The sequence below is a fragment of the Mustelus asterias genome, chromosome 14 (assembly GCF_964213995.1).
Source record: "Mustelus asterias chromosome 14, sMusAst1.hap1.1, whole genome shotgun sequence".
Lineage (NCBI taxonomy): Eukaryota > Metazoa > Chordata > Chondrichthyes > Carcharhiniformes > Triakidae > Mustelus > Mustelus asterias.
The window spans coordinates 234,912-259,980 of record NC_135814.1 but is presented as its reverse complement, the minus strand read 5'-3'; the positions used below and the strand labels follow the sequence as shown (position 1 = coordinate 259,980).

Below are 25,069 nucleotides of genomic sequence, written 5' to 3'. Positions count from 1 at the left end.
GATTGGAGGTTAGCGAATGTTGTCCCATTGTTTAAGAAGGGGAACAGAGACTTCCCCGGGAATTATAGACCGGTGAGTCTCACTTCTGTTGTCGGCAAGATGTTGGAAAAAATTATAAGGGATAGGATTTATAGTTATTTGGAGAGTAATGAATTGATAGGTGATAGTCAGCATGGTTTTGTGGCAGGTAGGTCGTGCCTTACTAACCTTATTGAGTTTTTTGAGAAAGTGACCAAGGAGGTGGATGGGGGCAAGGCAGTGGACGTGGTATATATGGATTTTAGTAAGGCGTTTGATAAGGTTCACCATGGTAGGCTTCTGCAGAAAATGCAGATGTATGGGATTGGGGGTGATCTAGGAAATTGGATCAGGAATTGGCTAGCGGATAGGAAACAGAGGGTGGTGGTTGATAGTAAATATTCATCATGGAGTGCGGTTACAAGTGGTGTACCTCAGGGATCTGTTTTGGGGCCACTGCTGTTTGTAATATTTATTAATGATCTGGATGAGGGTATAGTTGGGTGGATTAGCAAATTTGCTGATGACACCAAAGTCGGTGGTGTGGTAGACAGTGAGGAAGGGTGTCGTAGTTTGCAGGAAGACTTAGACAGGTTGCAAAGTTGGGCCGAGAGGTGGCGGATGGAGTTTAATGCGGAGAAGTGTGAGGTAATTCACTTTGGTAGGAATAACAGATGTGTTGAGTATAGGGCTAACGGGAGGACTTTGAATAGTGTGGAGGAGCAGAGGGATCTAGGTGTATGTGTGCATAGATCCCTGAAAGTTGGGAATCAAGTAGATAAGGTTGTTAAGAAGGCATATGGTGTCTTGGCGTTTATTGGTAGGGGGATTGAATTTAGGAGTCGTAGCGTTATGTTGCAACTGTACACAACTCTGGTGCGGCCGCACTTGGAGTACTGTGTGCAGTTCTGGTCCCCACATTACAGGAAGGATGTGGAGGCTTTGGAGAGGGTGCAGAGGAGGTTTACCAGGATGTTGCCTGGTATGGAGGGGAGATCCTATGAGGAGAGGCTGAGGGATTTGGGATTGTTTTCGCTGGAAAGGCGGCGGCTAAGAGGGGATCTTATTGAAACATATAAGATGATTAGAGGTTTAGATAGGGTGGATAGTGATAGCCTTTTTCCTCTGATGGAGAAATCCAGCACGAGGGGGCATGGCTTTAAATTGAGGGGGGGTAGTTATAGAACCGATGTCAGGGGTAGGTTCTTTACCCAGAGGGTGGTGAGGGATTGGAATGCCCTGCCAGCATCAGTAGTAAATGCGCCTAGTTTGGGGGCGTTTAAGAGATCCGTAGATAGGTTCATGGACGAAAAGAAATTGGTTTAGGTTGGAGGGTCACAGTTTTTTTTTTAACTGGTCGGTGCAACATCGTGGGCCGAAGGGCCTGTTCTGCGCTGTAGTGTTCTATGTTCTATGTTCTATGAATGCTCGGAACATTTGAAACCAAATGGATGAATTAGTTGTACAGATAGATGTAGAGGGATATGATATAGTTGGCATTATGGAGACGTGGCTCCAAGGTGAGCAAGGATGGGAACTAAACATTGAGGGTTATTCAGTGTTTAGTAAGGACAGATAGAAAGAAAAAGGTGATGGAGTTGCATTGTTGATTAAAGATGATATTGATACAATATTGAGGAAAGGTATTAGCATAGATGATGTGGAATCTGTATGGGTCGAATTAAGAAACAACAAGGGACAAAAACATTGGTGGGGGTGATATACAGACCACAAACTGTCGTGGTAATGTTGGGAAATGCATTAGACAGGAAATGAGAGATGTATGTGTTAAAGGAACATCTGTGATTATGGGCAACTTTAATCTACATATAGATTGGGAGAGTCAAATTAGTCACTCTTCAATAGAGGAGGAATTTCTGGAGTGTATACGGGATGTTTTTCTGGAGCAATACATTGAGAACTAACAAGGGAGCAGGCCATCTGGGACTGGGTGTTGTGCGATGAGAAAGGATTAGTTGGCAATCTAATTGTGAGAGACCATAATATGGTAGAATTCTTTGTCAAGGTGAATAATGTTGTAGTTGATTCTGAGATCAGGGTCCTGACTCTCAATAAAGGTAACTATGATGGTATGAGGCATGAACTGGCCATGATTGACTGAGAAACATTACTGAAAGGAAAGACAGTGGACAGGTAATGGCAGTCATTTAAAGAATGAAAAGGTGAACTCCAGAAGTTTATTCCTGTTTGGCGCAAGAGTGGTAAGGGAATTGTAGCCAAACCATGGCTTACAAGGGAAATTAGAGATAGTATCAGGTTCAAAGAAGCAATTGGCAAGAAAAAGCAATAGACCTGAGGATTGGGAGCAGTTTATAATTCAGCAAAGGAGGACCAAGGGATTGGTTAAGAAGGAAAAAAATAGAGTATGAAAGTAAGCTAGCAGGGAACATAAAAACTGACTGTAAAAGTTTCTATTGGCATGTAAAGAGAAAAAAATGGAAAAAAAATGAATGTAGGCACATTACAGTCAAAAATGGGAGAATTCATGACAGGGAATAAAGAAATGGCCGAGGAATTAAATTCGTACTTGGCTTCAGTTTTCACAAAGGAAGACATGAATAATGTGCCAGAAGTGCTGAGAGAAACATGTTTTAATGAGGAGCTGAAGGAAATCAGCATTAGTACAGAAATAGTTTTGGGAAAATTGATGGGATTGAATGGGGATAAATCTCCAGGCCTTGATAATCTTCATCCCAGAGTACGTAAGGAAGTGGCCTTGGAAATAGTAGACCCATTGGTGATCATTTTTACAGAATCGGAATCACAGAATACAACAGTGCAGAAGAGGCCCTTTGGCCCATCGAGTCTCATGGACACATGAAAGGCCCTGACCTGCCCTCCTAATCCCACTTGCCAGTACTTGGCCCATAGCCTTGAATGTTATGGCGTGCCAACTGCTCATCCAGGTACTTTTTAAAGGATGTGAGGCATCCCGCCTCCACCACCCTCCCAGGCAGTGCATTCCAGACCGTCACCACCCTCTGAGTAAAAAAGGTTTTCCACAAATTGCCCCCAAACCTCCCACCCCTCACTTTTAACTTGTGTCCCCTCATAATTGACCCTTCAACTAACGGGAACAGCTGCTCCCTATCCATGCCCCTCATAATCTTGAACACCTCAATCAGGTCGCCCCTCAGTTTTCTTTGCTCCAGAGAAAACAACCCAAGCCTATTCAACCTCTCTTCATAACTTAAATGTTCCACCCCAGGCAGCATCCTGGTAAATCTCCTCTGCACCCCTTCCAATGCGTTCACAACCTTCCTATAATGTGGCGACTAGAACTGCACACAGTATTCCAGCTGTGGCCTCACCAAAGTTCTATACAATTCCATCATGACCTCTCTGCTTTTGTAATCTATACCCCGGTTGATAAAGGCGAGTGTGCTATATGCCCTTTTCACCACCCTATTTACCTGCCTTTCCACCTTCAGAGATCTATGGACAAACACGTCAAGTTCCCTTGTTCTTCGGAACTTCCCAGTGCCAGACCTTTCATAGTATACTTCCTTGTCAAATTACTCTTTCCAAAGTGCATCACCTCACACTTTTCAGGGTTAAATTCCATCTGCCATTTATCTGCCAATTTGACCATCTCGTCTATATCTTCCTGTAACCCAAGACACTCGGCCTCACTGTTACCCACCTGGCCAATCTTTGTGTCATCGGCAAACTTACTGATCCTACCCCTCACATAGTCATCTATGCCGTTTATATAAATGACAAACTATAGGGGGCGCAGCCCTGTGGTAGGCCACTGGTCACTGGACTCCAGTCACTAAAGCAGCCGTCTATCACCGCCACATTTTCCAAAATTCTTTGTATATAAAATGCTTTGTGTATAAGATTTTGATGGGTAGAGATAGAGTCAATGCAAGCAGGCTTTTTCCACTGAGGCTAGGGGAGAAAAAAACCAGAGGGCATGGGTTAAGGGTGAAAGGAGAAAAGTTTAAAGGGAATATTAGGAGGGGCTTCTTCACGCAGAGAGTGGTGGGAGTGTGGAATGAGCTGCCGGATAAAGTGGTAAATGCGGGGTCACTTTTAACATTTAAGAAAAACTTGGACGGGTTCATGGATGAGAGGGGTGTGGAGGGATATGATCCAAGTGCAGGTCAGTGGGACTAGGCAAAAAATGGTTCGGCACAGACAAGAAGGGCCAAAAGGCCTGTTTCTGAGCTGTAATTTTCTATGGTTCTATGGTTCTTGCATAGTTCCTACAGATTGGAGGGTAGCTAATGTAAACCTGCTATTCAAAAAGTGAGGTGGAGAGAAAACAGGGAAATATAGACCAGTGAGCCTAACGTCAGTACTGGGGAAGTTGCTAGAGTCCATTATCCAGGATTTCATAACTCGGCATTTGGAAGGCAGTGGTATAATCAGACAAAGTCAGCATGGATTTATAAAGGGGAAATCATGCTTGATGAATTTATTGGAATTTTTTGAGGATCTGACTAGCAGAGTTGACAGAGGAGAACCTGTGGATGTAGTTTAATTAGACTTTCAGAAGGCTTTCAACAAGGTCTCACATAACAAACTGCTATGTAAGGTTAAAGCACATGGGATTGCAGGTAATGTCTTGAGATGGACAGAAAGCTGGTTAGCAGACAGGAAGCAGAGAGTGGGCATAAATGGGTCTTTTTCTGATTAGCAGTGACCAGTGGGGTTCCGCAGAGAGCTGTCCTAGGACCCCAACTGTTCACATAATATATTAATGATTTGGAAGAGGGAACTGAATGTATTATCTCCAAATCTGCAGATGATACAAAGTTGAGTGAGAGGGTGAGCTGTGAGGAGGATGCAGAGATGCTTCAGCATGATTTGGACAGTCTGAGTGTGTGGGCATCTGCATGGCAGATGCAGTATAATGTGGATACATGTGAGGTTACCATAGGGGACTCCTGCACTTCCTTCCTGAGCCGTTGACTTTGTCTGCTGGTTATCCATTCCCTTCCTGCAATCTCATCTGTGGTGTGACCATCTTGATAAATGTCCACGATGTTCTCAGCATTGCAGATGCTCCACCCACAGCTCCAGCTCTGAAATGATACTAGCCTGTAGCTATAGCTGGACACAGTTACTGCACACATGGTCATCAGAAGCGTCCCTTATTTCCCACATTGTGCAAGAGGAGCACAATATGGGTCTGAGGTCTCCTGCAATGACTTCTCTCTAGATTAAGCTAGTTTCTCCCTATAAGAGAATTTAATTAAGCTAGGGACCTACCTTTGTTTCAAACATTCTATTATAATCAAATGTCCCTACCTTTTTTTAAGCTAATATATACTTTCAACCTTCCCTGGTCTATAAACTACACTGTTCAATGTTATTGCACTTTTTCATCCCTTACTTCTAGCCAGAGAGATTCCGTCCTTGACTCCTCTCGACTCCTCTCTCGTGTACCGTGATGCTGCCTTTAATCAATACTGCCACTCTCCCGCTTTTCTACTGTTCCCGTCTCTCCTAAACAATTTGTACCCAGGAATATTTAACACTCAGTCTGTTCTTCTTTGAGCCAGGTCTCTGTTGTAGCTGTTGTGTTCTCACGTGTGATGTCACAGTGAGAACAGTACCTACCAGGCACACGGTACATACTCATGTGACTCAGCCAACGTTGTCTACCTCATATGCTGCAGGAAAGGATATCCCGAGGTGCGGTACATCAGCGAGACCATGCAGATGCTACGACAACAGATGAATGGACACCGCTCAACAATCTTCTAGTCAGGGAACACTTCAGCAGTCAAGGGCATTCAGTCTCTGATCTTCGGGTAAGCGTTCTCCAACAAAGAACAATACAGCACAGGAACAGGCCCTTCGGCCCTCCAAGCCCGCGCCGCTCCCCGGTCCAGGATTGAATCCAGGATCCCCGCCCAATTTTCCAGCCTATCTACATACCAATATCCTATCCACCGAGCTGTCCCTCACAGCTACGATGCTTTGTTCATCACAACCTATTAACTCACCCCCACCCCCCCATTCCAGACCATGTGATCTCCAGGGAGAGGCGAAAACCCAGAGTGAAAACCCCAGGGCCAATATGGGGAAAAAAAATCTGGGAAATTCCTCTCCGACCCCCTGAGGCGATCGAAACGAGTCCAGGAGATCACACTGGCCCTGATCGGAAAATGCTTCCCAACCCTAGTCATTTCCACTTCCACGAACACCATATGAATTCCCTGCCCCCGAGACAGGTTCCCAACTATCCGCAGTCTCGCTCTGTACTGGCACCAGCAAGATGATCATAGAATGAAGCCTTGAAACGAGAAACAAGGAACAATTAGCCCGCGCCGCTCCCTGACGGTCCAAGGCGGTCTTCATGACACACGACAACGCAGAATCGCCGAGCAGAAACTGATAGCTAAGTTCCGCACACATGAGGACGGCCTCAACCGGGATCTTGGGTTCATGTCACACTATCTGTAACTCCCATGACTTGTCTGGGCTTGCAAAATCCTACTAACTGTCCTGGCTTGAGACAATTCACATCTCTTTAACCTGTGATTATCCCTTTCTCCACTCGCACTGTCTACCTGTAAAGACTTGATTACCTGTAAAGGCTCGCATTCCAACCATTATCTTGTAAATGTGTCTCTGTCTCTATATGCCGTGTTTGTGAACGCACCTCTCCGCTCACCTGATGAAGGAGCAGTGCTCCGAAAGCTTGTGATACCAAATAAACCTGTTGGACTTTAACCTGGTGTTATGAGGCCTCTTACTATGAACAGAATGGGAATGGAAGAATATGGACTCCGTAAGTGCATACGGTTTTAGTTTAGGTAGGCATCATGGTTGGTGCAGGCTTGGAGGACCGAAGGGCCTGTTCCTGTGCTATACTGTTCTTTATACTTTCCAATCTATAATTGCAATTATACCGGGGCGGCACGGTAGCACAGTAGTTAGCACTGCTGCTTCACAGCTCCAGGGACCTGGGTTCGATTCCCGGCTTGGGTCACTGTCTGTGTGGAGTTTGCACATTCTCCTAGTGTCTGCGTGGGTTTCCCCCGGGTGCTCCGGTTTCCTCCCACAGTCCAAAGATGTGCAGGTTAGGTTGATTGGCCATGCTAAAATTGCCCCTTAGTGTCCTGAGATGTGTAGGTTTGAGGGATTAGTGGGTAAATATGTAGGGATATGGGGGTAGGGCCTGGGTGGGATTGTGGTCGGTGCAGACTCGATGGGCCAAATGGCCTCTTTCTGCACTGTAGGGTTTCTATGATTCTATGATTCATTATATCCTCGTTATTACTTCTCTACTTCCCAAGGCCAATTTCTTTCCTGTCAGAGAGTCATATAGCCAAAAAAAGCCCTTTGGCCCATCGAGTCTACACTGACTATAACTACCAATAAAGGCACCCTTCCAATCCCATATTATGATATTCAAGGATATGGAACTTTCAAGCGGTTATTGGATAGGCACATGGAGCACACCAGAATGATAGGGAGTGGGATAGCTTGATCTTGGTTTCGGACAAAGCTCGGCACAACATCGAGGGCCGAAGGGCCTGTACTGTGCTGTACTGTTCTATGTTCCAGCTGTGGCTAACCAACGCTCTGTACAAACTCCAACATTACCTCCTTGCTCTTAAACTATGTACCATGATTGATAAAAGCAAGTGTCCCATATGCCTTCTAACCTATTCTATGCACATGTTCTGCCCCCTGGAGCAGCAGCGCTAGTCTTTACATGCTTACAACATGGCTTCTAAATGATTCTGCCTGGCAAAAGACTCCACCCTCTGGTGGGAACACTCAATCTCAGTTTCCATTGGTCCCTCAAGTCAGGTGATTTACTTCTGCTGCACTGTAATAATGAGACAGGCACCACATACTCAACACAAACGTACCCTGGTCTCATTCACCAGCACTCACCAACCTGGACCTGATTTTAAATGACACTGACATTAACTTGTGTGTCTGGTAGGGTGGCCATTTGGAACCACCCAGCCTCCAATCTTCATAATTTAACATCAAAGCAATTTAAAATAATTTCCATTCATTGGAGACCAATGGCCAACGAACGGATATATTGAATATTCGCCGCGTTTAATTGTTTCCAAATTCAGACCAGACTGAAATTCCGATGAATTCATTCACCTGAAACATTGAACTGGATTTTATGCTCCCCGAACAGGTTTGTAGGCAGAAAATCCCAGCAGGCCATCTTCCTCATACCCACCCACCTTTGGGCCTACTGTGGAGGGGGAGTGCCTCCCTTATAGGTCCACTGGGCCCAATGGAAGCACCTCACCACCAGCTCCCCCTCTCACTGTCCCCAATGTAACTCCCTCTTGAACTCATTCTCCAGGCCTCTTGAACATGGCCTCGCTGAGACCCCGACCTCACATTTACCTCGGCATAGTGGAACTGCCTGCAGTGCCAGCCAAAGCCATGCTCCCGGCTGGCACTGATGGGACTATAGTTCTCTAAAGCTTCTCTAAGGTGAGCAGGCTTATCTCTGGCATTTTTGCTAGGAGTCATGATGTGGAGATGCCGGCGTTGGACTGGGGTAAACACAGTAAGAGTTTTAACAACACCAGGTTAAAGTCCAACAGGCTTATTTGGTAGCAAATGTCATTAGCTTTCGGAGCCCTGCTCCTTCGTCAGATGGAGTGGATATCTTCTCCCAAACAAGGCACACAGAGACACAAAATCAATTTACAGAATACTGATTAGAATGCGAATCTTTACAGCTAATCAAGTCTGAAAGATACAGACATTGTGAGTCGAGGGAGCATCAGGCACAGGTTAAAGAAATGTGTATTGTCTCCAGACAGGACAGCCAGTGAGATTCTGCAAGTCCAGGAGGCAAGCTGTGGGGGTTACAGATAGTGTCACATGAACCCAAGATCCCGGTTTAGGCCGTCCTCATGTGTGTGGAACTTGGCTATCAGTTTCTGCTCAGCGACTCTGCGCTGTCATGTGTCGTGAAGGCCGCCTTGGAGAACGCTTACCCGAAGATCAGAGACTGAATGCCCGTGACCGCTGAAGTGCTCCCCAACAGGAAGGGAACAATCTTGCCTGGTGATTGTCGAGCGGTGTTCATTCATCTGTTGTCGTAGCGTCTGCATGGTTTCCCCAATGTACCATGCCTCGGGACATGCTGCAGGAAAGGATGTCCCGAGGCATGGTACATTGGGGAAACCATGCAGACGCCTCAACAACGGATGAATGAACAACGCTCGACAATCACCAGGCAATACTGTTCTCTTCCTGTGGGGGAGCACTTCAGCGGTCACGGGCATTCAGTCTCTGATCTTCGGGTAAGCGTTCTCCAAGGTGGCCTTCACGACACACGACAGTGCAGAGTCGCTGAGCAGAAACTGATAGCCAAGTTCCGCACACATGAGGACGGCCTAAACCGGGATCTTGGGTTCATGTCACACTATCAGCAACCCCCACAGCTTGCCTCCTGGACTTACAGAATCTCACTGGCTATCCTGTCTGGAGACAATACACATTTCTTTAACCTGTGCCTAATGCTCCCTCCACTCACATTGTCTGTATTTTTAAGACTTGATTAGCTGTAAAGATTCGCATTCTAATCAGTATTCTGTAAATTGATTTTGTGTCTCTGTGTGCCTTGTTTGGGAGCAAATATCCATTCCATCTGACGAAGGAGCAGGGCTCCGAAAGCTAATGGCATTTGCTACCAAATAAACCTGTTGGACTTTAACCTGGTGTTGTTCAAACTCTTACTGTATTTTTGCTGGGGGCATGGGGAGTGCGGAACCCTGTAAAATTCAGCTCATTACATTTTATTTCCCACTGCAGAGGCTTTGATCTGATTTGATTTATTATTGTCACATGTATTAGTATACAGTGAAAAGTATTGTTTCTTTCTTGCTATACAAAGCCTACCATTCATAGAGAAGGAAAGGAGAGAATGCAGAATGTAGTGTTACAGTCATAGCTAGGATGTAGAGAAAAATCAACGTAATGCAAGGTAAGTCCATTCAAAAGTTTGATGGCAGCAGGGAAGAAGCTGTTCTTGAGTCGGTTGAAACGTGACCTCAGACTTTTGTATCTTTTTCCTGACGGAAGAAGGTGAAAGAGAGAACGTCCGGGTGCATGCTGACCAACCTGCTGAATATTTCAAGCATTTTCTGTTTTTATACTGGAATTGAGGCAGTCCCTTTGAATGTTGGATTGTCCAGTACTAAATTAGATGAATGACCATACTATGTTAAAAGTGCTGGATACGTGCAAGCTGTCGTTCTGTCTGCATCTTACAAATGGAATAAAGAAATGCTTCCCACCTTGCACGATCAACTCCCAGAAGTCTTGTAGCCCCTTTGTTTCCACATTCTCTTTCAGAGTTTTCAGTAACATATTGAAGAGTTCAGATTCTCCAGCCTGGAAATCAATTGACCGGCAATAGGACAGTTTTAGCTTACACAAGCAGTGCCCATTTTATAAACTTCAGCATTACACTTATCCAAATTGGTGTACAAACATCACCCACCTACCTAAAGTGAGGTATAAAGGCCTGGTCGGGTGACCATTTGGAACCATCCAGCCTCCAATCTTTATAATTTAACATCAAAATCATTTAAAATAATTTCCATTGATTGGAGACCAATGGCGAGTGCCAACGAACGAACATATTGAACATGAATCACACGGGGACCAATATCCTGGCCGGTAGGTTGGCTAAGGCTACTGGGGAGAATTTAAACTAGATAGGTTGGGGGGAGGGGAGCTAGAAGAGTTGACTAGGATCAAGGAACTAATTGATGGGGGGGAGGATGCAGGGGTAAGGGGAATTACAAAATTAATGGTAGAGGAGAGGGTGCAAGTGAATGAAGGCGGTAATTTAGATAAGGGAGTAGAGGGAGACGGTGTTCGCGACTCATCAAAGCGGGTCCAGATAAAAGCTGGAATAAGGACACTTTGCCTGAATGCACGAAGCATTCGGAACAAGGTGAATGAGTTGATGGTGCAAATCAGCACAAGTGGGTACGATCTAGTGGCCATTACAGAAACGTGGCTGAAAGGTGACCAGGACTGGGAGATGAATATCCAGGGGTATCAGGCGTTTAGGAAGAATAGACAGGAAGGAAAAGGTGGTGGGGTCGCGCTATTAATAAGAGATAATATCAGGGTAGTACTGAGGGATGACATAGGCTCTGAGGAACAAAACGTGGAATCATTATGGGTAGAGATGAGGAATAGTAGAGGGAGAAAGACACTAGTAGGTGTGGTATATAGGCCCCCAAATAATAATGTTGAGGTAGGGAGGGCTGTAAACAAGCAGATAAGGGATGCGTGTAAAAACGGAACGGCAATAATCATGGGGGACTTCAACATGCACATTGACTGGCAGACTCAAGTCGGTAAGGGTGGAATGGAGGAAGAGTTCTTAGAATGCTGTCGGGATAGTTTCCTTGAACAGCATGTTACGGAACCGACGAGGGAACGAGCTATTTTGGATCTGGTATTGTGTAACGAGGTAGGTAGAATTAAGGATCTTATTGTGAAGGACCCTCTTGGGTCTAGTGACCACAATATGGTCGAATTTCTGATTCAGATGGAAGAGGAGAAAGTTTGGTCTCAAACCAGTGTCCTCTGTTTGAACAGAGGGAAATATGATAGGATGAGGGATGAATTGGCTAAGGTAGACTGGGAGAGCAGGCTGGCAGGTAGGATAGCTGAGGAACAGTGGAGGATTTTTAAGGAGATCCTTTTCAGTTCTCAGCAAAAATATATTCCAGCAAAAAACAAGGATTGTAAGAAAAGGGAGAACCAGCCGTGGATAACGAAGGAAATAAAGGAGAGTATTAAAATAAAAACAGCTGCGTACAGAGTGGCCAAAAATAGTGGAGAAACAAGTGATTGGGAAAAATTTAAGAAACAACAAAGAGAGACTAAGAAAGCGATAAAGAAAGGAAGGATAGACTATGAAGCTAGGCTAGCAATTAATATAAAAAATGATAGTAAAAGTTTTTATAAATATATAAAAAGGAATAGAGTGGCTAGAGTGAATGTTGGACCCTTGGAGGACGAGAGGGGGGAGTTAATAGTGGGAAATGAGGATATGGCTGAGTCTTTAAATGCGTTTTTTGTGTCGGTCTTCACGGTGGAGGACACAAATAGTTTGCCAAATATTAACGATAGAGGGTTGGCAGCAGGAGAAATACTTAATACGATTAATGTTACCAGAGAGGCAGTGCTGGGTAGACTAATGGGACTGAAGGTGGACAAGTCCCCGGGTCCGGATGGAATGCATCCCAGGGTATTGAAAGAAATGTCAGAGGTAATAGTGGATGCATTAGTGATTATTTATCAAAACTCGTTGCATTCTGGGGTAGTGCCGGTTGATTGGAAAACGGCTAATGTTACGCCGCTGTTTAAAAAAGGAAGGAGACAAAAGGCGGGTAACTATAGGCCGGTCAGCTTAACGTCTGTAGTAGGGAAAATGCTGGAATCCATTATTAAAGAGGAGATAGCAGGGCATCTGGATAGAAATGGTTCGATCAATCAGACACAGCATGGATTCATGAGGGGAAAGTCGTGCTTGACGAACATGTTGGATTTTTATGAAGATGTGACGAGGGCGGTTGATGGAGGAGAACCGGTGGATGCGGTGTTTTTGGATTTCCAAAAGGCGTTTGATAAGGTGCCCCATAAAAGGCTGCTGAAGAAGATTAGGGCACACGGAGTTGGGGGTAGTGTGTTAAAGTGGATTGGGGACTGGCTATCCGACAGGAAGCAAAGAGTCGGAATAAATGGGTGTTTTTCCGGTTGGAGGAAGGTAACTAGTGGCGTGCCGCAGGGATCGGTACTCGGGCCGCAACTGTTTACCATTTATATAGATGATCTGGAGGAGGGGACGGAGTGTAGGGTAACGAAGTTTGCAGACGACACAAAGATAAGTGGAAAAGTGAATCGTGTGGAGGACGGAGAAGATCTGCAGAGAGATTTGGACAGGCTGAGTGAGTGGGCGAGGATATGGCAAATGGAGTATAACGTTGATAAATGCGAGGTTATACACTTTGGAGGAAATAATAACAAATGGGATTACTATCTCAATGGAAACAAATTAAAACATGCTACCGTGCAAAGGGACCTGGGGGTCCTTGTGCATGAGACGCAAAAGCCCAGTCTGCAGGTACAACAGGTGATCAAGAAGGCAAATGGGATGTTGGCCTATATTGCGAGGGGGATAGAATATAAAAGCAGGGATGTCTTGATGCACCTGTACAGGGCATTGGTGAGGCCGCAGCTGGAATACTGTGTGCAGTATTGGTCCCCTTATATGAGGAAGGATATATTGGCATTGGAGGGAGTGCAGAGAAGGTTCACCAGGTTGATACCGGAGATGAGGGGTTTGGATTATGAGGAGAGGCTGAGGAGATTGGGTTTGTACTCGTTGGAGTTTAGAAGGATGAGGGGGGATCTTATGGAGACTTATAAGATAATGCGGGGACTGGATAGGGTGGAGGCAGAGAGATTCTTTCCACTTAGTAAGGAAGTTAAAACTAGAGGACACAGCCTCAAAATAAAGGGGGGTCGGTTTAAGACAGAGTTGAGGAGGAACTTCTTCTCCCAGAGGGTGGTGAATCTCTGGAATTCTCTGCCCACTGAGGTGGTGGAGGCTACCTCGCTGAATATGTTTAAAGCGCGGATGGATGGATTCCTGAGCGGTAAGGGAATTAAGGGTTATGGGGATCAGGCGGGTAAGTGGTACTGATCCACGTCAGATCAGCCATGATCTTATTGAATGGCGGGGCAGGCTCGAGGGGCTAGGTGGCCTACTCCTGCTCCTATTTCTTATGTTCTTATGTTCTTATATACGCATATACATATCTAGCCAAACCTTTGTTACGATCCCAGAACAGACCTCCACATTTTGTCAAAATCTAGCAGGGACCTGTAATTTTTTGATTTAAAGTAGACCAAATTTGAAATCCCAGTTACTCACCAAGAGAATAAAGCCACAAGATTTGAAACAAACAGAAAACATTTTGCGATACAAGAGCCCACAAACCAGTCAATACCATCTAACTTACACTCTAACATACAGAACTAACATGAGGTAAACATAAAACACCGTGTTCAAAGGTAGGGTCAAAGGTAGGATTCTGAAGACTGTGGAGGAACAGAGAGATCTTGGGGTCCATATCCACAGATCTCTAAAGGTTGCCACTCAAGTGGATAGAGCTGTGAAGAAGGCCTACAGTGTGTTAGCTTTTATTAACAGGGCGTTGGAGTTTAAGAGCCGTGGGGTTATGCTGCAACTGTACAGGACCTTGGTGAGACCACATTTGGAATATTGTGGTCACCTCACTATAAGAAGGATGTGGAAGCACTGGAAAGAGTGCAGAGATTTACCAGGATGCTGCCTGGTTTGGAGGGTAGGTCTTATGAGGAAAGGTTGAGGGAGCTAGGGCTGTTCTCTCTAGAGCGGAGGAGGCTGAGGGGAGACTTAATAGAGGTTTATAAAATGATGAAGGGGATAGATAGAGTGAACGTTCAAAGACTATTTCCTCGGGTGGATGGAGCTATTACAAGGGGGCATAACTATAGGGTTCGTGGTGGGAGATATAGGAAGGATATCAGAGGTAGGTTCTTTACGCAGAGAGTGGTTGGGGTGTGGAATGGACTGCCTGCAGTGATAGTGGAGTCAGACACTTTAGGAACATTTAAGCGGTTATTGGATAGGCACATGTAGCATACCGGGATGATACGGAGTGGGATAGCTTGATCTTGGTTTCAGATAAAGCTCGGCACAACATTGGGGGCCGAAGGGCCTGTTCTGTGCTGTACTGTTCTATGTTCAAACACAACACAACTACACATTAAATGGCAGACCAAACCAAGGCAGGTCACTCAGATTCCTCAGCAATCCACTAAGATGTCAGTCAAAGAAATAAAACTCTTTCTTATGAGGAATTTTCAGCTCTTCTCTTTCAAACAATCGAGTGGACAGTCAGAGGCTTTTTCCTAGGGCTGAAATGGTTGCCACAAGAGGCCACAGGTTTAGGGTGCTGGGGAGTAGGTACAGAGGAGATGTCAGGGGTAAGTTTTTCACTCAGAGGGTGGTGGGTGCGTGGAATGGGCTGCCGGCAACGGTGGTGGAGGTGGATTCGATAGGGTCTTTTAAGAGACTTTTCGATAAGTACATGGAACTTAGTAAGATAGAGGGTTATAGGTAAGCCTAGTAATCACTAAGGTAGGGACATGTTCGGCACAACTTTGTGGGCTGAAGGGCCTGTATTGTGCTGTAGTTTTTCTATGTTTCTAAACAGCTCATTTGATCCCGAGCAGTTCTACTCCAACCGAGTTGTATATTCATATATTAAAGACTGGACCTGATAGCTCCCTTAGAGTCCAAAAATGTAAGGGATACAGGGCAGTGTGGGAATGTGGGGTTGAGGTAGAAGTTAAGCCATATCATATTGAATTGTATTGCAGATTCAATGGACCGTTGAACCTATTCCAGTTCCCATATCCTGCTCCCATCAGAGAGGCTTTCATTCTTAAAACAAAAAACCCCAAACTGCGGTGGATGTTGGGACAGTGAGTAAATTTAAGGACAGTTATGCAGTTTTTTAATTGGTAATGGGATGAAGGGTTATGGGGAGAAGGCAGGAAAATGGGGATGAGGAGCATTTCAGCCATGATCGAATGATGAGTGGATTCGATGGGCTGAATGGCCAAATTCTGCTCCTGTATCTTATAAACATATGTATGAGTGTCTCAGAATTGAGGAAACAGAACAAACAGACGTCTCAGAACAAGAAATAGAAACCAAATGGGAAAACAGACAAGAAAGTATACAAGACACTGCAAAGGACATATTACCAATGTGGAAAAGAAGCAAAGACAAGGAATGGCTGGAAGGTGAGATACTGGAAATGATAGTAAGCGAAAGAAAAAAAAACACAATGGAGTATGATGAAATTGAAGAGAAAATAAAAGCTGCAGATAGGCACACTAAAGAGAAATGATTTGTGCGATGAAACACTGCAACTGGAAAGGAATCAAAAATGATGGCTATGCAAGGTGAAATCTTTGAAAGATAGAAAGAAAGAGACAACAACAGATGGCGGGTACACAAAAGGCAAAAATGACAAAATATGGTATAAAAGACATGCAGGAGGAAAAACTGGACAGAAAATATAAAATAATTGCATGATAATTCAAATTGAGAGAGTCCTCAAGATATAAAAGCAGATGAAGGACCAAATGATATCAGAGGTAAAGAATATTTTAAAATTGAAGTGTACAGGAAAAGCTCCAGGCATAGATGAAGTAACAACTGAATATTGCAAGGCCCTTGGAGAAACAGAATTATAAATTATATCAGAAATGTGTGATCAAACATACAATGATAGAGGTTTACAGCATGGAAACAGGCCCTTCGGCCCAACTTGTCCATGCCGCCCAGATTTTACCACTAAGCTAATCCCAATTGCCTGCATTTGGCCCATATCCCTCTATACCCATGTAACGGTCTAAACGTTTTTTAAAAGACAAAATTGTACCCACCTTTACTACTGTCTCTGTTAGCTCGTTCCAGACACACACCACCCTCTGAGTGAAAAAAATGCCCCACTGGACCCGCTTGTATCTCTCCCCTCTCACCTTAAACCTATGCCCTCTAGTTTTAGACTTCCCTACCTTTGGGAAAAGATGTTGACTATCTAGCTGATCTACGCCCCTCATTATTTTACAGACCCCTAAAAGATCAAGTCCTGGTAGCATCCGAGTAAATCTTTTCTGCACTCTTTCTAGTTTAATAATATCCTTTCTATAATAGGGTGACCAGAACTGTACACAGTATTCCAAGTGTGGCCTTATCAATGTCTTGTGCAACTTTAACAAGACATCCCAACTCCTGCATTCAATATTCTGACCAATTAAACAAGCATGCTGAATGCCTTCTTCACCACCCTGTCCACCTGTGACTCCACTTTCAAGGAGCTATGAACCTGTGCTCCAAGATCTCTTTGTTCTGTAACTCTCCCCAACGCCCCACCATTAACTGAGTAAATCCTGCCCCGATTTGATCCATCAAAATGCGTCACCTCGCATTTAGAGTCATAGTCATAGAGGTTTGCAGCATGGAAACAGGCCCTTCGGCCCAGCTTGTACATGCCACCCCGTTTTTTTTAAAACCCCTAAACTGGCTATCTCAAAGAAGTGGAGATGCCAGCAATCACTGAAACAACTATATGATGACATCAACAAGTTCCATTCCACCATCAGACTCACCATGGACTACTCTCCGGAATCGGTTGCATTCTTGGACACACGCATCTCCATTAAGGGCGGTCACCTCAGCACCTCACTGTACCACAAGCCCACGGATAACCTCATGATGCTCCACTTCTCCAGCTTCCACCCTAAACACGTTAAAGAAGCCATCCCCTACGGACAAGCCCTCCGAATACACAGGATCTGCTCGGATGAGGAGGATCGCAACAGACACCTCCAGATGCTGAAAGATGCCCTCATAAGAACAGGATATGGCGCTCGACTCATCGATCAACAGTTCCGACGCGCCACAGCGAAAAACCGCACCGACCTCCTCAGAAGACAAACACGGGACACGGTGGACAGAGTACCCTTCGTCGTCCAGTACTTCCCTGGAGCGGAGAAGCTACGGCATCTCCTCCGGAGCCTTCAACATGTCATTGATGAAGACGAACATCTCGCCAAGGCCATCCCCACACCCCCACTTCTTGCCTTCAAACAACCACGCAACCTCAAACAGACCATTGTCCGCAGCAAACTACCCAGCCTTCAGGAGAACAGTGACCACGACACCACACAACCCTGCCACAGCAACCTCTGCAAGACGTGCCGGATCATCGACACGGATGCCATCATCTCACGTGAGAACACCATCTACCAGGTACACGGTACCTACTCTTGCAACTCGGCCAACGTTGTCTACCTGATACGCTGCAAGAAAGGATGTCTCGAGGCATGATACATTGGGGAAACCATGCAGACGCTACGACAACGGATGAATGAACACCGCTTGACAATCACCAGGCAAGACTGTTCTCTTCCTGTGGGGGAGCACTTCAGCAGTCACGGGCATTCAGCCTTGGATCTTCAGGTAAGCGTTCTCCAAGGCGGCCTTCATGACACACGACAGCGCAGAGTCGCTGAGCAGAAACTGATAGCCAAGTTCCGCACACATGAGGACGGCCTAAACCGGGATGTTGGATTTATGTCACATTATCAGTAACCCCCACAGCTTGCCTCCTGGGCTTGCAGAATCTCACTAGCTGTTCTGTCTGGAGTCAATACACATCTCTTTAACCTGTGTTTAATGCTCCCTCCACCCACATTGTCTGTATCTTTAAGACCTGGCTGGTTGTAGGGATTCGCATTCTAATCAGTATTCTGCAACTTGATTTTGTGTTTCTGTGCACTGTTTGAGAGCACATTTCCACTCCATCTGACGAAGGAGCAGCGCTCCGAAAGCTTATGGTATTTGCTACCAAATAAACCTGTTGGACTTTAACTTGGTGTTGTGAGACTTCTTACTATCTCATAGAAGACAGAGGGTGGTGGTGGATGGAAAATTTTCAGACTAGATACCAGTTACCAGCGGTGTATCACAGGGATCAGTGCTGGGTCCTCTGCTGTTTGTGATTTTTATCAATGACTTGGAGGAGGGGGCTGAAGGGTGGGTCAGTAAATTTGCTGATGACACCAAGATTGGTGCAGTAGTGGATGAGGTGGAGAGCTGTTGTAGGCTGCAAAGAGACATTGATAGGATGAAGAGCTGGGCCGAAAAATGGCAGATGGAGTTGAACCCTGATAAGTGCGAGGTGATTCATTTTGGTAGGACAAATTTGAATGCGGATTACAGGGTCAACGGCAGGGTTCTGAGGAATGTGGAGGAACAGAGAGATCTTGGGGTTCATATCCACAGATCTCTGAAGGTTGCCACTCAAGTGGATAGAGCCGTGAAGAAGGCCTATAGTGTGTTAGCGTTTATTAACAGGGGGTTTGAGTTGAAGAGCCGTGGGTTATGCTGCAACTGTACAGGACCTTGGTGAAACCACATTTGGAATAGTGTGTGCAGTTTTGGTCACCTCACTATATACGAAGGATGTGGAAGTATTGGAGAGAGTGCAGAGGAGATTTACCAGGATGCTGCCTGGTTTGGAGGGTAGGTCTTATGAGGAAAGATTGAGGGAGCTAGGGCTTTTCTCTTTAGAGCGGACGAGGATGAGAGGCGACTTAATAGAGGTTTCTAAGATGATGAGGGGGATAGACAGAGTGGACGTTCAAAGACTATTTCCTCTGGTGGATGTAGCTGTTCCTAGGGGTCATAACTATAAGGTTCGTGGTGGGAGATATAGGAGGGATGTCCGAGGTAGGTTCTTTATTCAGAGAGTGGTTGGGGTGTGGAATGGACTGCCTGCAGTGATGGTGAAGTCGGACACTTTAGGAACTTTCAAGCGGTTATTGGATAGGCACATGGAGCACACCAGAATGATAGGGAGTGGGATAGCTTGATCTTGGTTTCGGACAAAGCTCAGCACAACATCGAGGGCCGAAGGGCATGTACTGTGTTGTACTGTTCTATGTTCTAAACTAATCCCAATTGCCCGCATTTGGCCCATATCCCTCTATACCCATCATACACATGTAACTATCTAAATGCTTTTTAAAAGATAAAATTGTACCCGCCTCTACTACTATCTCTGGCAGCTTGTTCCAGACACTCACCACCCTGTGTGTGAAACAATTGCCCCTCTCACCTTAAACCTATGCTCTCTAGTCTTAGGCTCCCCTACCTTTAATTTATCTAAATTAAACTCCATCTGCCATTCATCAGCCCACTGGTCCAACTGATCAAGATCCCGTTGCAATCCTAGATAATCTTCTTCACTATCCAATGTGCCACCAATCTTGGTGTCATGTGCAAACTTACTAACCATGCCTCCTAAATTCTCATGCAAATCATTAATGTAAATGATAAATAACAGTGGACCCAACAACGATCCCTGAGGCACACCGCTGGTCATAGGCCTCCAGTTTGAAAAACACCATCTACAACCACCCTCTGTCTTCTGTCATCAAGCCAATTTTGTTTCCAATTGGCTATCTTACTCTGGATCCAGTGATATTTAACCTCTTGCAACAACCTACCATGCAGTACTTTGTCAAAGGCCTTGCTAAAGTCCATGTAGACAATGTCGACTGCACCGTCCTCATGTAGCTTCCTGGTTGCCCCTTTAAAAAACTCAAATCAAATTCATGAGACATGATTTTCCACTCAGAAAGCCATGCTGACTGTCTCTAATCAGTCCTTGCCTCCCTAAATGCCTGTAGATCCTGTTCCCAGCCTTTTCCCTGCAGCTCTTCTTAAACAAAGAAAAAGAACAAAGAAAATTGCAGCACAGGAACAGGCTGTTCGGCCCTCCAAGCTTGCACCGACTATGCTGCCTGACTGAGCGAAAACCCCCTATCTTTCCGGGGACCATATCCCTCTATTCCCATCCTATTCATGTATTTGTCAAGACGCTCCTTAAAAGTCACTATCATATTTGCTTCCACTACCTCTCCCGGAAGCGAATTTCAGGCACCCACCACCCGCTTGTGTAAAAAACCTGCCTCATACATCTTTAAACCTTGCCCCTCGCACCATAAACTTATGCCCCCTAGTAATTGACTGTTCCACCCTGGGAAAAAGCTTCTGAACTATCCATTCTGTCCATGCCCCTCATAATCTTGTAGACTTCTATTAGGTCGCCCCTCAATCTCTGTCATTCCAGTGAGAACAAACCAAGTTTCTCCAACCTCTCCTCATAGCTAATGCCCTCCATACCAAGCAACATCCTGGTAAATCTTTTCTGTACCCTCTCCAAAGCCTCCACATCTTTCTGGTAGTGTGGCAACCAGAATTGAACACTATATTCCAAGTGCAGCCTAACTAAGGTTCTATAAAGCTGCAACATGACTTGCCAATTTTTAAACTCTATGCCCCGGCCGATGAAGTTAAGCATGCCATATGCCTTCTTGACTGCCTTCCCCACTTGCATTGACACTTTCAGTGACCTATGTATCTGTACACCCAGATTGGGCAGCAAAATGACACAGCGGTTAGCACTGCTGCCTCACAGCGCCAGGGACCCGGGTTTGATTCCCGACTTGGGTCACTGTCTGTGCGGTGTTTGCACGTTCTCCCTGTGTCTGCGTGGGTTTCCTCCGGGTGCTCCGGTTTCCTCCCACAGTCCAAAGATGTGTGGGTTAGGTGGATTGGCCATGCTAAATTGCTCCGTAGTGTCAGGGGACTAGCAGGGTAAACGCATGGGTATACGGGAAAAGGGCCTGGGTGGGATTGTGGTGGGTGTAGACTCGATGGGCCAAATGGCATCCTTCTGCACTCTAGGATCCTATGATTCTATCCCTCTGCCTATCAATACTCTTAAGGGTCCTGCCATTTACTGTATATTTCCTATCTTTATTAGACCTTCCAAAATGCATTACCTTACATCTGTCTGGATTAAACTCCATCTGCCATCTCTCCGCCCAAGTCTCCAACTGATCTATATCCTCCTGTATCCTCTGATGGTCCTCATCACTATCTGCAAATCCACCAACCTATGTGTCGTCCGCAAACTTACTAACCAAACCAGTTACATTTTCCTGCAAATCATTTATATATGTTACAAACAGCTAAGGTCCCAGCACTGATCCCTGAGGAACGCCACTTGTCACAGCCATCCATTCAGAAATGCACCCTTCCACTGCTACCCACTGTCTTCTATGACTGAGTAAGAAGTCTCACAACACCAGGTTGAAGTCCAACAGGTTTATTTGGTAGCAAATACCATAAGCTTTCAGAGCGCTGCCCGTTCGTCAGATGGAGTGGATATCTGTTCTCAAACAGTGCAAACTGACACAGAAATCAAATTACAGAATACTGATTAGAATGCAAATCTCTACAGCCAGCCAGGTCTTAAATGTACAGACAATGTGGGTGGAGGGAGCATTCAACACAGGTTAAAGAGATGTGTATTGTCTCCAGACAGAACAGCCAGTGAAGTTTTGCAAGCCAAGGAGGCAAGCTGTGGGGGTTACTGATAATGTGATATAAATCCAACATCCCGGTTTAGGCCGTCCTCATGTGTACGGAACTTGGCTATCAGTTTCTGCTCAGCGACTCTGCGCTGTCGTGTGTCATGAAGGCCGCCTTGGAGGACGCTTACCTGAAGATCCAAGGCTGAATGCCCGTGACTGCTGAAGTGCTCCCCCACAGGAAGAGAACAGTCTTGCCTGGTGATTGTCGAGCGGTGTTCATTCATCCGTTGTCGTAGCGTCTGCATGGTTTCCCCAATGTACCATGCCTCAGGACATCCTTTCTTGCAGCGTATCAGGTAGACAACGTTGGCCGAGTTGCAAGAGTAGGTACCGTGTACCTGGTAGATCGTGAGATGATGGCATCCGTGTCGATGATCTGGCACGTCTTGCAGAGGTTGCTGTGGCAGGGTTGTGTGGTGTCGTGGTCACTGTTCTCCTGAAGGCTGGGTAGTTTGCTGCGGACAATGGTCTGTTTGAGGTTGCGTGGTTGTTTGAAGGCGGGGATGTGGGGATGGCCTTGGTGAGATGTACGTCTTCATCAATGACATGTTGAAGGCTCCGGAGGAGATGCCGTAGCTTCTCCGCTCCGGGGAAGTACTGGACGACTACCGGACCTTCAGAGCACCCTCCGTGCTCTCATCCCACGTACTCCACGCGTTGGAGATCTCTACTGCCTCCCAAAAATACACAAGGCAAACACACCCGGCCGTCCCATCGTTTCAGGAAACGGAACCCTGTGCGAGAACCTCTCCGGCTATGTCGAGGGCATCTTGAAACCCATTGTACAAAGAACCCCCAGCTTTTGTCGCGACACTACGGACTTCCTACAGAAACTCAACACACATGGAGCAGTTGAACCAGGAGCACTCCTCGTCACAATGGATGTCTCGGCACTCTACACCAGCATCCCCCACGATGATGGCATTGCTGCAACGGCCTCAGTACTCAATGCCGTCAACTGCCAGTTTCCAGATGCATTTTTACAACTCATCCGCTTCATCCTGGACCACAATATCTTCACCTTCAACATCCAGTTCTTCATCCAGACACACGGAACAGCCATGGGGACAAAATTCGCACCTCAATATGCCAACATCTTCATGCACAGGTTCGAACAAGACTTCTTCACCGCACAGGACCTTCAACTGATGCTATACACTAGATACATCGATGACATTTTCTTCCTTTGGAGTCATGGTGAGCAATCACTGAAACAACTATATGATGACATCAACAAGTTCCATCCCACCATCAGACTCACCATGGACTACTCTCTGGAATCGGTTGCATTCTTGGACACACGCATCTCCATTAAGGACAGTCACCTCACCACCTCACTGTACTGCAAGCCCACGGATAACCTCACGATGCTCCACTTCTCCAGCTTCCACCCTGAACACGTTAAAGAAGCCATCCCCTATGGACAAGCCCTCCGTATACACAGGATCTGTTCGGATGAGGAGGATCGCAACAGACACCTCCAGACGTTGAAAGATGCCCTCATGAGAACAGGATATGGCACTCGACTCATCGATCAACAGTTCTGACGCGTCACAGCGAAAAACCGCACCGACCTCCTCAGAAGACAAACACGGGACACGGTGGACAGAGTACCCTTCGTCGTCCAGTACTTCCCCGGAGCGGAGAAGCTACGGCATCTCCTCTGGAGCCTTCAACATGTCATTGATGAAGACGAACATCTCGCCAAGGCCATCCCCACACCCCCACTTCTTGCCTTCAAACAACCACGCAACCTCAAACAGACCATTGTCCGCAGCAAACTACCCAGCCTTCAGGAGAACAGTGACCACGACACTACACAACCCTGCCACAGCAACCTCTGCAAGGCGTGCCGGATCATCGACACGGATGCCATCATCTCACGTGAGAACACCATCTACCAGGTACACGGTACCTACTCTTGCAACTCGGCCAACGTTGTCTACCTGATACGCTGCAAGAAAGGATGTCCTGAGGCATGGTACATTGGGGAAACCATGCAGACGCTATGACAACGGATGAATGAACACCGCTCGACAATCACCAGGCAAGACTGTTCTCTTCCTGTGGGGGAGCACTTCAGCAGTCACGGGCATTCAGCCTTGGACACGTCATTGATGAAGACGAACATCTCGCCAAGGCCATCCCCACACCCCCACTTCTTGCCTTCAAACAACCACGCAACCTCAAACAGACCGTTGTCCGCAGCAAACTACCCAGCCTTCAGGAGAACAGTGACCACGACACTACACAACCCTGCCACAGCAACCTCTGCAAGACGTGCCGGATCATCGACACGGATGCCATCATCTCACGTGAGAACACCATCTACCAGGTACACGGTACCTACTCTTGCAACTCGGCCAACGTTGTCTACCTGATACGCTGCAAGAAAGGATGTCCTGAGGCATGGTACATTGGGGAAACCATGCAGACGCTACGACAACGGATGAATGAACACCGCTCGACAATCACCAGGCAAGACTGTTCTCTTCCTGTGGGGGAGCACTTCAGCAGTCACGGGCATTCAGCCTTGGATCTTCAGGTAAGCGTTCTCCAAGGCGGCCTTCACGACACACGACAGTGCAGAGTCGCTGAGCAGAAACTGATAGCCAAGTTCCGTACACATGAGGACGGCCTAAACCGGGATGTTGGATTTATGTCACATTATCAGTAACCCCCACAGCTTGCCTCCTTGGCTTGCAGAACTTCACTGGCTGTTCTGTCTGGAGACAATACACATCTCTTTAACCTGTGTTGAATGCTCCCTCCACCCACATTGTCTGTACATTTAAGACCTGGCTGGCTGTAGAGATTTGCATTCTAATCAGTATTCTGTAATTTGATTTCTGTGTCTGTTTGCACCGTTTGAGAACAGATAACCACTCCATCTGACGAAGGGGCAGCGCTCCGAAAGCTTATGGTATTTGCTACCAAATAAACCTGTTGGACTTTAACCTGGTGTTGTGAGACTTCTTAC

The 25,069-nt window shown here is 46.1% G+C and overlaps 1 protein-coding gene across 1 annotated transcript in view; it reads right to left on the bottom strand.

Annotated features, from left to right (window-relative positions):
- LOC144503445 (X-ray repair cross-complementing protein 5-like) overlaps window positions 1-25,069 on the bottom strand; it is a 292,714-nt gene that overhangs the window by 33,179 nt on the left and 234,466 nt on the right. The window contains exon 18 of the mRNA XM_078227765.1: window positions 10,290-10,386. Coding sequence (XP_078083891.1) covers window positions 10,290-10,386 — 97 coding nt within the window. The remainder of the gene's footprint in view (window positions 1-10,289; window positions 10,387-25,069) is intronic.